The sequence below is a fragment of the Gavia stellata genome, chromosome 10, assembly GCF_030936135.1.
Source record: "Gavia stellata isolate bGavSte3 chromosome 10, bGavSte3.hap2, whole genome shotgun sequence".
NCBI classification, from domain to species: domain Eukaryota; kingdom Metazoa; phylum Chordata; class Aves; order Gaviiformes; family Gaviidae; genus Gavia; species Gavia stellata.
In genome coordinates this window covers 17,497,700-17,514,435 of record NC_082603.1, presented here as the reverse complement: position 1 = coordinate 17,514,435, position 16,736 = coordinate 17,497,700, and the positions used below count along the sequence as shown (strand labels likewise).

General features: G+C 36.0%; 1 protein-coding gene across 3 annotated transcripts in view; it reads right to left on the bottom strand.

The window, feature by feature from the left end:
- Positions 1-16,736, bottom strand: part of EVI5 (ecotropic viral integration site 5) — an 85,617-nt gene that overhangs the window by 52,197 nt on the left and 16,684 nt on the right. For 2 of the 3 annotated variants that reach the window (XM_059822258.1, XM_059822257.1), the window contains 11 exons: positions 15,398-15,587; positions 12,167-12,391; positions 11,064-11,138; positions 10,278-10,403; positions 9,316-9,459; positions 8,185-8,274; positions 7,982-8,079; positions 6,483-6,543; positions 4,539-4,592; positions 2,104-2,136; positions 1,402-1,548 (listed from right to left, as the gene is read on the bottom strand). In XM_059822258.1, the coding sequence (XP_059678241.1) occupies positions 1,402-1,548; positions 2,104-2,136; positions 4,539-4,592; positions 6,483-6,543; positions 7,982-8,079; positions 8,185-8,274; positions 9,316-9,459; positions 10,278-10,403; positions 11,064-11,138; positions 12,167-12,391; positions 15,398-15,587 (1,243 nt within the window). The remainder of the gene's footprint in view (positions 1-1,401; positions 1,549-2,103; positions 2,137-4,538; positions 4,593-6,482; positions 6,544-7,981; positions 8,080-8,184; positions 8,275-9,315; positions 9,460-10,277; positions 10,404-11,063; positions 11,139-12,166; positions 12,392-15,397; positions 15,588-16,736) is intronic. The other variant, XM_059822256.1, reaches the window with a different exon arrangement.

Genomic DNA, 16,736 nt, shown 5'->3' with positions numbered 1-16,736 from the left:
TGCCTCCAAAAACCACATTCCAAAAGCATGTGTACTGTTGTAATCAGGCAGTAAACAGCTGGCTACCCACATCTATAAAACACTTCTCATTTTATTTCAACTTAAAATATTACGACATATCTAAAATTTTGGAAAGCATCACTAGAACATCCTCATCTTCCTAATCATAATTTCTTCATGTTTTTTTCCCTAAAGAAATTGCTAAAATTAAATAAAAAGCAGCATTACACATTACAGAGTAACAGCTCATTAATAACTCCTTGCAACTATTCTAAAAGATGTACCTTTTTTACACTGAAATGCATTAAACAGACATAATAAATTATTTCTATAATGTTGCATTTAATTATGATTTCTTTTCACTCTAACAGTATATCTCATCTCCACCTTCTAAGACAAGTATTTCCAGAGCTTTGGTGGAAGATGTGTAAAACGAACTGCTATATTGCTGTAAGGGATCTGGTAAGCAGCCGCAGTATGCTGTAGTTCTAAAAAGTTGTATTTCACACACCTGAAATGCCCAGGGCTTCAGACAAGTAGTTGGATACCACTCACTTAAAACAATATGAGCATAGTCACATCACCACTGCTAGTGGACAGTTTATTCAGCAAGTGAAGACTGCTGAAACTGCTTCTCTCCCTCTCTTAAGAGAAGATACTGAGTACCTTGTAAGTGGCTTAGAGAAGGTATCTTCAGTCTCACAGTAACAGTCTGAAGTCTTGCACATTATACTACCTAAAACACATCGTACATACAAACACAGTACTACATACAGCTGCTAAAAGGTATTTTCCTGCTCTATCTGCACATAAACCCACACCTTTTAATAAAGTCCTGCAGTTCCAAACTCAGGGACAATACCCTTCTATTTTTGCAAGAAGCAAATTTAAGCATGCTAGGAAGAAAAACATAGGTACACAGAAGAAACGTTAACATGGGAGAAGCTGACTTAAAGGAGACACTAGGTAAAGGCATTATGAATCAACTCTCAAATTTGAGTATTCAGAGTAACACAATTTGCAGTGGCTAGATTCTCAGCATTAGGAGCTACCAAAGGTTTTGTGTGTGGTTTTTTGTTAGTATTTCTTTGGTGGTGGTGGGTTTTTGGGTTGGGTTTTTTTTGTTGTTGTTGGGTTTTTGGCTTGGTGTGTTTTGTTGTGGGCTTGTTGGGGTTTTTTTTGTTTGGTTGGTTTTTTTAAACTACATCTATCCAGGGTTATGAATCTCATCTATCATTAACAACAGACCAATATATCGCCTAGTCCAATTTGTGTAATTTTAAGAATGCAAATCACAATGAACAAGCATTTACAAGGACAGCACAGAGACCATGTCATGATGAGAAAAAATAAACACAAGTGAGTGAAAAAGATGAGATGATGTGCTGCCAGGCTCCTTACCCATTGCTGCTGCTGTTGGAGCTCCCTGATGGTATTCTCAGCTTGCTCCAGTTTAGTAATGGCCTCATCACTCTGCTGTTTGATGGTGGCCAGCTCCCGTTTTATGAGGTAGTTTTCCTCAGCCTCCTGGGCCCTTGTCACTTGTCCCTTAGGACATAATTTATTTTTTTTAAGCAATTGAGGACAAATCCAAGAAAGACTGCCTTTGTGATGCTTAGCTGCTTATTTCATCAGATTGGTTTTGCAAACAGCATAGAGTACAATTGGTAGAAATTTTAGGACAAGGTAGTACTAAACAGCTGCTTTAGTACTTTGTAATAAAGTTCAGCATCCGTTTAGCAAGCACAATTGCATACTTGCATTCAATAAAATTCCTTTCATGCAATATTGCTCGGTTGTACATGCACAGATTTAAGTTCACCATATTCAGTTTCAGTGTTAATACAGTGTCACAGAATCCATTTGTCATAGGAATTTGTACCAAAAAATTACATTCGGTTAGGAAAAATATTATAACGTGCAGGTATTGGGTTTATATATTTTTAGTAAACAAAATTAAACAAGTTTCTAGCAAATGATTAGCTCTATATTTATTCCAAATCAGCAAGCCAGGGATAGAGTACAGCATGCAAATATGCATGCATTAAAGCAGTTCGGGGTTTTTTGAGAGTAGGAAGAGAGTTATACAGTAAAAGACTATACCTGTATCAATCTATCTGCCAAGGAAGCACTTTCCTACAAAGCAAAAATTCAGAGAGGAATAAGGAAAAGAAAAACCAAAAAACAAAGGGGTGATAATAGTGACAAAAAAGACAAGAGCTCAGAGAAAGAAAATGCCCAAATTCTACCCATTTTCTGTACAAACTCTATTTGCAAAATTAGCAACTCTTCATATAAATTAAGGCAACTCAGCCTGAAAGTCCCAGGAAGCAGCCTTTTCTGAAGTAGATTTAACGAAGTCCATCTTTGATACAAGAAGGTCTCAAAGCCAGATTTCTATAACGCTTAGAATCCACCTACACAAAATTGGCTATTTTTATCTGAATGGCTTGCTTCCCTAATTGACAAAAATTACTGATATATTATCTGATACAATCTAGGAGATAGATGCAAGATGTGGTGTATGGTCCATCCACAACATGAAGGGAAGGCATAATTTGAGCACAAAGGAAAATCCACTAAGCACTGCGGCATTCATGCAGAACTAAAGCTTCCAAAAAGATGAAGCAGAAAAGTTAAATGGTGCAAACTGACAGACACAAGTAGAAAATTTCAACTATGACAGCTAATACTTTGTTCTACTGAACTCTTGCAGTAACTCCATTCAGGAGTTCATAGATTCTCTTTCCTTGCCTAAGTTTTGCAAGAAAGAAATTTTCATTTATGCACACTAACAAGCACTATGTTCCGCGCCCCCCCCCCCCCCGCCCCAGTTGCACATTTATTTAATTTCTACTCTATCACTCTTGAAAGCAGGCGATTTTTGCAGATTCTACAACAGAGAACACATCTATTCACAGACCATCTTTGTCCTTGGAACTTTTATTAAAATTGAAGTTCAAACTGGTTGATAAGAGCTATTACTTCAAAGTTAAGGTAAGATGTTTGTCATTAAGGTACGCTAAGGAAATCACAACTAAATGATATAGGTTAGGATGAGGAAAAAATATTTTAAAATAAAAGTAATTTTCCAATGGAAGAACTGAATGTGTTCGTTCACACTATGATCTGTTTTTCAGATGATAATGATCTTCAGAAATTCTTATTAATAGGTAGTATTTTCCCATTTTGAATGTTCTAATTCCAGGCAGAATGGAATACTCTGAAAATGAATTCTGAAATTTTAAGTACAGAATTTGCAAAAGCACTAACGTCTGGCAGTTTGTCATGGACTTTCTAGATTTCAAACCTCTGCAAGTTAAGTATAAAACAGGGATATTTACTATTATAAATTTGCCAAGAGCATTGAAGTGATTCACTACAGCTTCAAACTTCTTAAAAAGAGTCTGTTCTTTCCCGTTAATTTTATCAGTACTTCAATATTAGAAAAAAATTTGTTTATAACATTGTATTTTTGATCACAACTTTCACAATATGTCCTCATTATGTGCATTTTTCCAAACTAAATTCAGAAATCAATTAATTAGAATTTGACATAGATTGACTGTTTATCCAATGGATTTAACATCTGAAGTGTGACCTCTTTCAGTTGTCACTCTAAATTGTATCTTTACCATTTTCTTCCTGTGAAACATGAACAACTGTTTGCAACTCACAGGAGCATTCAGTTTCATTTGTTGAAAGATAGGTGCTATTCATGGTTAAGCTGGACAAGAATGTTCTCATTCTAGAGCAGACCAGCTCAAATGCAATCTGTCACAGGAAGCACGATACCAGAATATAGGAGAGGCCATTGGAGAACAATGCCTGCGTGTTGGCAATGTATTGACAACAGTTATCATGCAGACTTTTAAAGTTACATCCAGTTACAAAGAGGCCTAACAAAACCCTATTCCACACTCAATCTCTGAGAAACAAGTCTTAAAAGATATTCTCCCCACCATGTACCCAAAATTGCGACAATAATTCAAAACTATGTAAAACAAACTAATGGCAGCAGACTTCCTGTACTGAATGTGAATCCTGCAACAACACCCTTCTACTGCTGTATTTGCTAGTGATCAAATAATCTGCTTTCATTTCCGTCTCTCTCTGGTCATTGGTAGGTCTGTCATCTTGCTCTTACGTAAAAACACCCAGCAACTTCAGATTTTCAAAACTGAGGATTCTCTCACAATAACCTCTTTTCCACCCAAGCAGTCCACTATTTCATGTAGTCTTCTGGACTTTGAACAGATGCTTCTAATTCAGAAAGAAAACAGTACAACAAGAGTTGGGTATGTCAAAATGTTTGATTTCATATTCACTAAGAGTCGGACATAACCTTAAATACTTACAAGCACTGACCCTAATTACTTTGTTATTGCCATGCTATTTGGCTAAGCAGTTAGTAAACACCATAGATCAGCAGGAAAAACAGTAAGCTATAATTCTGAGATTCCCGTTTCATATAATAAAATTGCCATCAATTTAAGTATAAATTAACACAGATTAAATGTAATCACCAACATACTTACTTTTTCTAATGTTTCGATGCGCTGTTTTAGGAGTCTGTTTTCAGTTCTTAACCTCTGGAAGGTAAACAGTTCAGAATTGTATTTCTCAAGCTATGAATTGCAAGTCTGATAAAAGCCAAGAAAGCTAACAATGTTTTTATCTCATCTATGAAAATCAATATAAATACAAAAATAATCAGTGACCTTTTTAACATCCTTTTGTGTGATGTACTGACTCAAAATATGAGTTTGAACAGCTTGTTGACACAGCAAAGATGAGAAGAAGTTGTGTTATACGAAAGCATCTGTGTTGCATTAGATGAAAGCAGTATGTCTGCAGGTGAACCACAGGGCATAACCACGCATTAGACTTGACAGCCTCCTCTTCATAAACAAGCCAAACACAGTCTTCATAGTTAAGGGACATGGAAGTGCACTCCCGCACTAGGATAGGCTAATGAGATAGCTACAAGGTTTCCTTCCTTTTCCGCCCAATAATTTATATTTAATTATGTAATAATATTTATTTAATCTGTACGGTTACACTGATAATTATTTACCTCAGATGCCCCAGAAATAAGAACTGTACTGAATCACATATTTTACCAGTGCATTTCCTATAAATTTTAGCAGTCAGCATTCAGATAGAAGAGATCTGTATCCCTAAGAATAAGGCCATGGACATCAGTTCAGTAATGTTTTATTCTGCCAGGCCAAGAGGCAGACTCAATGGGCTTGTTTTTTCCATCTCCCTAAAATAGCAGAGCTTCTTCGCAGAGGAGAGTAAGTCAGAAATGGTTTATATAAGGTCCCAAAGCAGGGCCTAGAAATTGGCAGCTTTGGGTTGTTGGGCTTGGTTGGTTGGGGTTTTTGTGTTGGTTTTGTTGGGTTGTTTTTTTGTGCAGGGAAGGATTTTAAATAAGTTAAAATACTAGAAACCAAAGTTACAGTTGTCTTCCAAATGATTTTATTCTGTCCTGTTCTGCAGAGAGCTGTCATCTGAGTCCTGCAAATCTTCTGATTTGAGATGCCATTACAGCAGGTCCTAATGCTGCTAACTGCCTCGCTGCCTGTTATAACAATAACAAACTGCCTGAAAAACCTGGAACACCTTTGTGCTCCTAGGTGCATGCCACTGAATTTTTGTGAAGAACCGATGCCTTAGAAACTGATATTGAAAGGCAAAATGACTAGCAGTGGACGGGAAGAAGGCAGGCTGTAATTCGCTCCCTCTCCTAAGCTTTGTGCACTACACTTGCCTATCATTTCTCTCATCACCTTTTCTCATGGAACTGGCTAAAAACATGACTCAAGTAATCAAATCCAGATCAAACACCATGCTGTGGAAAAAAATGTGAAAAAGAAAAAAAAAGCAGCAAAAGCCTATTTATGTCACAAAAGCAAAAAGATTCGGTGATTAAGTAAATACAGGAAGTAGGTCAGTTAGTAAAAGGAAAACTAACTGCACTCGCAGGGTGAGGTTTTTCCACATTATGTATCAATTGCAGAAGCTCCAAAAGAAAAAGCGACTGCAGACAGAAACACTCGATCTTCACTCCAATGCATAAGAAAAATCAAGATCTCAAAATCAATGACACACCACTGAAGTGCATTCTGATAAAGTCTATCTTAACATGTGTGTTACAAGCCTCCTATGTGGGACACCTACATCTAAACCAGCATATTCAGAACCTCTGATAAATGAGGCCAAGCTTTAGTCAGCAGAAAACAACGAAAACTAAGTACAGCATGTCTCCATCAAAGATTTTTCTTTAAACGTCCACCAGAAATCTCAGTAATTTCACTGTAAGTGTCCTTTATGAACAGACATCCCAAATACAAATGCTGAAAGAAAAGAATTTGGGTACCTCAATTACATGTCCTGCTACATATACAGATCAAATATGTAACCCCACATCTAGGAATTAAACTGATCCATAAATAAATTCATTGAGGATCTCTTACTTTAATTTCAACTTGTTCTTCCATTTCTTTTGTCTTTATTGTAGTGTATTCCTTTTCTAACCTAAAAATTACAAATAGTAAATTATGATTAGAAAAATTGCGGTTAATTTACTTGTTGGTGTAATACCTAACAAACAACAGCAGAACAGAGATACAGATTATTGATATTTCCTCTGTTTAAGTGGCCACTTGAAATGCACTGCTGTAAATATTTAGACTGGACCTTAGAACTGTATTTAAACACAAATACTTCTGTAGATATGAACAGACTCTGAATCAGCACTCTGAAGTGCAGGTGCTTGCTTGTATACATTTACAGTGGCAATGATTTGGAGCTACTCTGTAACAACCACTCTATGTAATTATACAATAATCAATTCAATAGATTCAGCCAAAAGAAAAAAGAGCTTGGAAAGCCTGGAAGACAGAAAGATGAAGAGAGATTTGAGACAAGAATCTTAAACATATAAAACTATTTCAGCCTCTCTCCAGCAAACCACAAAATTGTCCCAACTGAAAAAGGTGGCAACAAGAAGTAACAAGCTGAGATATACAAGGCCTCTACAGAAGACAACCAAGGAAGTTTAGACTCAGAATGGTAGGATTTTGAACTACATACACTTATACTGGCTTTCACAGAAAATGTTTGTCCTGAAAGCTTTGGTATTACTTCTGTTTTAGAGAAGACTGCTCACTCTACAGCATTGACCATAGGCCACTGACAGAAGGATTGGCAAATTCAACTTGAAAGACCCTAGCACAATCTGCAGCGCAATAACAGTGAATGTACAATATATTACAACCAACTGGAGAATCGCCAAACTTAACCCTGGAAGAGCACAATATGTGCAGCTTCGCTTATCAAAACATAATTTACCAAAGGCACAAGAGAACACATGCAACTAAGCTTAAAAAAAAAGTAGCATTATGCTCAGGATTTCAAGCCCCAAATGAAAGTTATTTTACAATTATCAACGGTGTTACAAAGTTTCATCAATTTATGTTTTCAACAGCACTAATCTTGACCATACATGCACTCTTTAGCACTGTGAATACTTTTCCAGTTACTGAGAACTAAAGTCTTAAGAATTTAGGCCAGATCATGAAGTTTAACCTCCTTTCCTTACTTCACCCTCAAAAAACCAAACAATCCCCCCCTCCCAAAAAACCACACACAACCCCACACCCCACTTTTTCTATTCAGATCCTGCTTACAGAACAGCTGTAATTCCCCATAACTTGCAGCTTTTAAAGAAAGCTTTTTAGGTTATTTTTATAAATGAGGTATAGCTTTATTTTATTTAAGAAAAATGGCAAATAATGCTTTAGAAGAGTTTTCTTGCACACAGAACTTCAGTTTTAACTGTTCATAATATAAAACACTAAAAAATTTAAGGATGGAAAATTCAAAATGAAATACTGAATAACTAGTTTTAAAGATAAACAAACAGTAGCTCTTAGCAACAGTATAATCTATTTTCTCAAAATGTTATACCTACTTTTTCATCTTTTTTGCATTGTATTTGACTTGGTAAGATGCTTGGATTAATTTGTCTGGACCACTGTCAAACTGATGTGGAATGACCTTTTGAAAGTGCTAAAAGCAATCAGAGCACAAGATTACATATAATTAATACCTGCAAGGAAATACACACACTATGCATTTCAAACATCTCTTACAATTATTATAACCTTAATTTACCTGTAACATTCCTTCCATGTCAAGTTGCAGTAATTCTGCTTGGTTCATCTGAAGTACTGCTAAACCTACTCGAAATACTATCTCTAAACCCTGAAAACAGAAGTTAAGAAATATCCAGCAATTATTCATAGCATTGTCAACAGTACAGAACAATTCTACTATTTACTAATGTTGGAAATCTCACTCAGTTTCTCAAACAAGCAAAAGGGCTACTGAAAAATATTTCTCAACAAATTGGTTCTGGCTTTCTTATTTTGTCTCAAGGACAAGTAGTCCGGCTATTTGTCCTGATGCCAGACCCCGCCCTCAGAGAGGCTAGTGGTGAGGTAAAAACTCTTGAGCAACAGGTGTTCTCTATGTCAGCTTTATCAAAAGTTTTAAATCTATCTAGTACAAAAACTGCCAGGTACTTCTTAAAAAAGCCATTTTTATTTCAGACATGGTACAGTGCAGTTAAACTATTTAAACAGATACAAGGGAATGTCTCACTCATATATACTATCTTGGATATCCTTGAGTGGAAGCTGAAAGGATCCACCTTTGACTCACTATTTTCTAAAAGATGATTGTAGAGAAAGACCATAAATGGACCATAAGCTTTGGTTTGTTACTAGTTATAACCATGCAAAGCTCTAATCCTAAACATGACTTAGGTGTCTTCATGGTAGTGACACTGACTAGTTCTATAAATTTCTTGAGCTACTGTTCACTGTCTGGACAACAGAAGGTGCCAACACTCCCTCTTCTTGGCCTGCATATCCCCATGGAGCTTTAACTTTAGCCTGAAAGCAGCATTACTATCCACCCTGAACTTACTATAATACTGAATAACTGATGTCCCTGTTGTATGCAATGCTATTGCATTGCATCCAGACCTGACAGATTTGGTAACTCTTCAATAGGCTTAGAGTACAAAGTTGCATACACTATCTACATTCAAAGATTTAGTTGCTCTTCCTTGACAAATTACATACGCAGACATCATCCCCTACACAATAATCTGATAAGCAGAAGGACTAAAAAGCAAGAGTATTTGAGATTTGCCCATCATAACGGGATTTATATCACTACCTAAATAACTGCTTTTAACAGCTACTCTTGAAATGGATTATATGAGTATTGAGTAGTTACCTCAGACATAAATATATCAAATATTCTTGTTGCAATTGGTAGTGGAAAAGTTGTAAGGAATATAGTTAAAAACCATGATGACGCATACATAGAAGTGTGGAAACTCTGAGACTGAAAGTGCACATAAAGCTCCGGAAGATGCTCCTGGAAAAGAAGAGGAAGAAAAAATATACATTAAGTTTCTGCTGGTAGTTTTAGTGTGTCCATGTTTTTGACAAATTTTGAATAAAAAAAGAAAATAATTCATATTTAGTACAGACAACAGCTTTGTAACACAGGACTAGAAAAGATATTACTCATCATTATCAAGAACCATGCAACAGAAGTTCCAATATAGAATGCCCTACAACACTTCTACCCTGCAAAGCACAGATCACAAAAATACTCCCTGATCCTAACAGGAAATCACAGGTTTGTAAATACCTGAGTTACATCTAGAGTGGGCTACAAAAAAAGAGCTGGAAAGATCTAGGGTATCACTAGAGACCTGTGTCTTATTTGCTACCTAACATCCCACCCCAATCATCTTGTTAGGAACTGGATCACAAAACACAAACCTATTTCTCTCTATGAGCCTAACCAGGAAGAAAACGTCTTCTGTGTCCCAAATCTGAACAAAATTTTAACTCTACATATGAGCGTATCTCCCAGTTTCTGTTTTTTAAAATAGCTATACATAGACTATGAAGACACTGACTTTCAGAATCTTCAATCCAGAGTTAGACATTCATATACTTAAACTGCAGCAATACAAATCCTCATGCTTCAGTGTTTAAAGCCAGTCACTGTCTGCCAAAGGTTAAAAAAGTAGACCACAGAGCCACATGCATTTACTTCTGAAGTTCTGAAACTAGGTACTGTCAAGAGAACAGCCTATTAGCCAACCAAAATGCCTGCTCTTGAGCTGTAATTCCCAAGTTCCTTATTAATAGTTACTGAAGTTTTATTAATTTTGTATGTACCTGTATCATGCATTCAAACTGGTACATACAAAGGCCCAGTTCAGCCATGCTTGGTTTAAAGAGTTCTCGTAGTCTGTAATCTTGCATTAATTTAACAAACACACAAAATGCCTCTTCTTCTGGCATCTATAATTAAAAGTAAAAAAGCACAGTAAAAACTCTGGACAAATGTAAGGATATCAGAGTAAGTGCCTGGGAGGGTTTAGGGTTGGGGTTTTTTGCATGTGCGTGGTGGGGTTTTTTTTGTTTTGGGTTGTTAGTTTTTTGGTTTAAGGGATTTACAACCAAATAGTGTAATGAACTTTTGTATATATTGAATTCTATCAAGTGATTTCTAAACTGAAATGGAGGTCTGCAAATTTCTTACAATATACCCTACTTTGTCATGAAACAAAAGGCAGTAGTACAAAGGCAGCTTTTAAGATTATAAAATTAACTGTGAAATTCCATTTGAACTCTGAGGAGATTCAATACAGTAGAACTGAAATAAGAAGTTCATTAATAGCTAAAACAACATTCACCAAAATAGCTTGCAAGTCTGCAATCCTACCTTAGCTCTGAGAAATACATGTATTCTCCCACTCCAAGATAGTATCTTTCTTGGCAAATAGAACCATAGAGAATAAATCTAATTTGATTTGCAGAGTAAAAAGCTGCCCTTGACAATTCCATTGTAACAAAATGACTACGGAAAACTATTATAAAAATTCCCAATAAACCACCATGATATATTATGCATTCTAGCAGGGCTTTTAAAGGTTCACATATTTTTAATATCACATTTACCTGCATAAGCAGTAATCCAACTATAAAAGCACTTCCTTGACAGTATCCAACCTCACGATCCACCAAAGAATAAGCCTAGGAAATAAAGTTTTAAAACTCTCAAGAATTAAAACCTCATTATTAGTAAAAAGTAATCATAGTTCATGCGTTATTTTGCTAATAACTTACTCCTCCTCTCCCAAATCCAGCGAGGACAGACATTCTATTCAGAAGTTTTAGTCAGATATTCTAGTTGCTACCTGCTGCTACAAAGGGGTATGAACTCTGCTCTGTGATAGCCTACAAAACTAAAACTAAGGCATACCTAAAAAAAAAGAAAACACAAACATGCAGTTTTCAACTACAGGAATTTGCCAAATGATAACAGAGACAGCTGGCATACAAACTGCACAAGGCTACTACTTTTATAGGAGACAGACCTGACAAAGAAACAACAGTTCTTTTCAGAAAAATCTGTGCTGCAGGTTTTTTTTTTTTTTACAGGTGGAGGAAATGCGGTGATCATGCATGTTACATCTTCATGTTAGAGTTATGGAAGTTACTACAAATTGGAAACCTGCAAACTTTTCTGTTGAAACTATGTTGTATGGAAAAGTCTTTCAAAGTTTAAGCTCTAGTACAATGAAGACAAAATAATGCAAACTTAATTTATGGTGGCATTCTCATTTTGTGCTCGGGCACTGTAACAACTGCACATTAGCTTGTACCTGCTATTTGCTGCTACCACTTGCAGGTTCAGAAACACTTCAAAACTGAATGCTAGTTCTGATTTACAATGTTCTTGTCTGGGTCAACATTGTTTACTTCATGTCATGCTTTATTCCATTATACTATCAGCAGTTAGCATGTGACTGTTTTAATGCAAACCTAGCAAGTTTTTTAAATCTCTTACAAAGTAAAACCATTAGCTATAGGAAAACCGTATTTGAAAGCTGTCTTTGAAACTGGAATGTAATTTGTTAAACCATTCCAGTGTCAAGTGGAGTACGTTCAAAAAACTTAACACATGAAACGGATGCAAGTTCAAAAGGCAAATATTTTATTTTCCAAACTCTGTGCACGTTCTTGCTAATGTATTTTCAAGGGCTGAAATACTGACTTACCTTCATTACATTGAACAAGACCTCCTGTCCAAGGCTGTCTTTTTCTTTAAAAAAATCATGTTCAGGGTATGTTCTAGCTATGTCCCTTCTTATTAACTTCTCACAAGGAGATGTCATTTTCAAAAGCTCTGAATACTGATCCTTAATTGGCATGCTCTGAGCACTGCATAAAAGTTGCCAAACAATTGCTCTGAAATGATGAGGTATCCCTTTTCGAACAAGCTCCTGAAGTGCAAAAAAGACATAAATTCATTTATATTTCCTGAAAATATAAACATAAGCCTGAAGAACAAAACACTTCAACAAATGAAGTTCCTCACAACTTCAGAAAACATTTACATCATGTCACAAACCAGTCATACAGTTTATAATGTGTAAACCTCAATTTTAGTGTGATAGATTGTTAGCTAACAAAAGGAGACTCAATCATTTTTAGTGACTAAATTAGCTAATGAAAGTAGTCCCCTACTTGTAGTAAACTACTTCAAAAAGTGAATATTCAAGTAATTTTCAACAAGAACTCCCATTAGCCCGAATTTAATAGTTATTATTATATTTCACAAAAGATGACTGAAGACAACACACTTAATTATATTTGTAGTGATTGAGATATAATAAATCACCAATTAAAAATTATTTCCAAGACAGGTAAATGATAAGAAGTAGAACTAACTGTAGCACAGCCAACTGCAACAAAAAAATTGCACAGTACTACTATCAGAAGTCATTTGACAAGTTGTGTTTAATTTCTCTGATGTGCCAGTATTTCCAATACTTTAAGAAAGTATTTAAAATGTAGTTTCAGACACCAGACCAAGAAAACATTGTTTATATCTACTGAATTAACTAAATTTACTTTCTCTTCCCTAGGAAAAAAAAATCAGCTAGATATTACACAATTCAAACCTTCCCAGATCAATAGATCTAATAACCTGATACCTGTCTTTTCAGAAAGCACAAGCAGAAAGTAGTCTTGTTGTTTGATCTGAAAACTGAGAAAAAAAAAAGTATGATTCAGGAAGTTTACAGATTGTCTTAGTGGTGGTACTTTCTGCAACTAGGATCAGCCTGACCTAGAAGATTGTCTCTTCAAGACAACAGGGTTCCTTTAACAATTTTTTGTACCTTAAGAACTGTTATCAAGTATTCTGTCTCCTAAAGGATATAGTTTCTTCCACTTGTATTTATTCTGAAGCCAGAGTAATCTCCTATTCTGCAAAGATTCCTCTTTCTCCTGTTTGTTCCAAATATTGCTCCCACTTCTCCAAACATTAAGATTAGTTAATGCAACAGTGATAACTTTTATTAAGCTTGAACTCTACTGCAGTTTTGCATCACTGACCTCCATTTTTTAATATCCCTAAGATCTCCAGCCTTCTTCAGAACCATCCTAATAATGCCACTTCAACTATTCATCCTGTCTACGACACAACTACAACACCCTGTGTTATTTCCTAAAGATTTACCACTCCAAGACAACAACCCTAACACATCAGCTTTCCACATCCGTCACTAGCTATCATTTGTCAACAATGCACTATCATACTGTAGATAAGTCACCTAAACCCTCAAGGGCTACTAATAACGAAGCATTGGCAAGTGGTTTTTTGCTTTAAGTTACCATGAACCTGCTTGACAGGGTTAATCCCTCCAACATTCCTAAAGGAACAGCAGGAAAACGCACCTACTAAGCAGCAGGAAAATGATACTACTCTACACAGTATTATGCACACTGAAAAGCAGGACTTAGGTCATCCTTCAGAATCCCGCCATAAAGAGGAAGCGAGTTCTGGAATGGATGGAACATATCACCTATGCAGGAAGGTATATACACCTATGCCTAAAATTTAAAAAACTTACCAGATAGCTAATAACTTAAGACCAGCTTTTACAGCCAAGACAAAAAGATACCCATGCTGCTAAAGTCATACCTACAAGCACAATCAGGAAATAGGTATGGATGTTCTGGTATTCCATCATAAACGCAGAATGACAGTTTAGGCTGACTTTCAACAAACAAAATAGAAACAAAAAAAATATTGAGAATTATTTAACCAGCAAAGGAAAACTCACTAGCAATATAATTAAATCTTTACTGAAAGTTAGTCAAATACTCCCCAAATTATACTGGGCCAGCTGTAAAGACAAGCGATATTTGTGACACTTGTAAATGTTCAAATGCAGGCAGTTAAGATGAATTCTATGCAACCAGATCTGCTTATTACCATCTTATTTCTCCTTTCCCTTGCCAGGTTCATGTGGCCTTCTTTTCACGGCCTTTTGGGAACACCTTTCCAGAAACTTTTTTCCCCTATGCATGCAGGAAGTCTTGAATTAATTTTCTTCCCTTGTTTCCTCTCAAGTCATGTTCTCTTTTCACAACTGCTTCACATAAAAGATACTTTACTTTAGCCCATTGTTCTGCCTTCCCACAACCTATTCATACGCACACATTTCAAACTGCTCAAAAGACCTTGAAATTTGTATTCTGCATGTAAAACTACAGACTAGAGCCAATAAAGAACCAAAGCAGAACAGACATGCCTACGAACAAAAAAATCCCACACTGCTGTACTTGCTGCCTTTGAAACATGGATATGTTCAAATGCCCTAGATGCTTTTTAGTTTGAATTTAAAGTGTAATTGAATTCCACTTCTCTATAAGCCCACAACTAACCCAGACTGAACACACACTGGTCAAAGTTTGTCCGATCCACTCAGAATTTAGAAACTATTTGTTCCTCTGCTTAAGGTCATCCCTGGGGTAAACACACTTGGCATGCACAAAAAACTAAATTCAGACCCTCATACAATAGAATTATCAGCTCTTCTAATAAGAATGCTTTAAAGAGACAGCTGCTCTGTAGGGAAATCATCATTGCATCCAGCTATCAGATGCCCTTAAGTGGGTTTTCAGTAATTCCATTTTGGAAACATGAAGCAAATCTTCCCTGTATTCCTGGTAATCTCTCATTAGAGGTAGACTGAAAGCTTTAGTATTCAAGATATATTGAAAAGCAGATGTGTTTACTAAGAGACATTTACCAGGTAAAACCATCAAAGTCTGGTAAAGTTACATAGGAAGAACTAAACCTTAGGGATGGAAGTAGATTCAACTGGAAGCTTCTACTACTTTTTTTTATTTTAGTAAGTAAGACCAACAGGAAGATAAAACAGTATCATATATACCACATGACAAATATATACTAAAAAATAGTGTTCAACTACTACCTTAACTTGCTTTTCTTTCTTTTTCCGTACATCTTCCCATTCATTCACAATCCTCCCCCACAGGATCCATGAGTCTTCTTCAAGATGGCTGAGATTGCTAGAAGCTGATGAACTAGATACAAGAGAAGATCCACTATTTCTTCTTGACCCATTAACTGATCGCAAGGATTTGCTATCTGTTTCCAAAAGTCTGCAAAGAAAGCACACAAAAAACAAATTCAAGTTCTTCTAATCACAGGACCATACTATTAATTGTTTGTTTAGAAGTCAATTCTTCCAACCTCTTTACAAAGAATGCACCCAAAGGTTCAGTGGAACAGGTTTTTTTTCCAACATCCATTTGTACTAAATTTGAAAAGAGGAACTGATCAATGTTGCTGTTTCTTCTCAAGATAAGTAATTCTGCAGACAGAAGAACAGCTCACAGTGCAGCCTTTTAAGAAACAGATAAAAATGTCACATCATGCATCAACAAAACTAAGTGAGATTTTAATACAAGTGTTTTGTGGTCTCATGAACTACTAGTCCTTAGTACATAAAGATATCAAATTCGAGAAAGTACAGAAGCATTACAAGTCCAACACTCTTTTACACATTCATCAACTGGAAATTAATAGGTGCACAGGGAAGATGCGCAAGTTTTGTTTTGAGGTGTAAGTACCAGCAAGAAGGCTTTGATTTTACTAGCAACAAAAAAGCCCACAGCTGTTGTGCATAAGACTGACAAAAAGAACATAAAGAAGTTAAATAGTCTCAATTATAGTGTCAAATGTCAATGTACTGCAAAAGAGACAGTAATTTTAAAGAAAACACAAAGAATTAGCCTCCTAAAAATCTACCTGATTACATTTTTTTTAATTGACAGTGTAAATACAGACAGAATAATTTTAAAACACCTGACATTTGCTGACAACTGTTCACAAATCAACATGGTGTTTTATAAATGCATGGGAAAAATCTCAGACCTAAAGAACGAAGAACAGGCAACAACAGTGGTTAGTATAGCTAATGAATGTGTAATTAAAGCCTGGAGTTCAGATGTGAGAATGTCTGGGGTTTTCAGGGAGCAAGGTATACATAAAGATGTGCCAAGTGCTGGACAAGTTGCTGAAGAGTCTTCCCTGTTAGCTGGTTGCTACAGCCATCAATTTTGCAAGGAGCTGGGGATGCTGGGCAAAAAGGCTTGCTTTATTTATCCTCAACTAATATTGAGCCCCATAAGCAAGGGGAGATTTTTCAGACCACGTGTTAGGTAAAAGCAAGAACTCAGACTAACTTGAAGAAGTGTTTTTCTGTATCAAGAGTTTCATTTGTGCTTGAACTTCCAAGAATTCCAGTG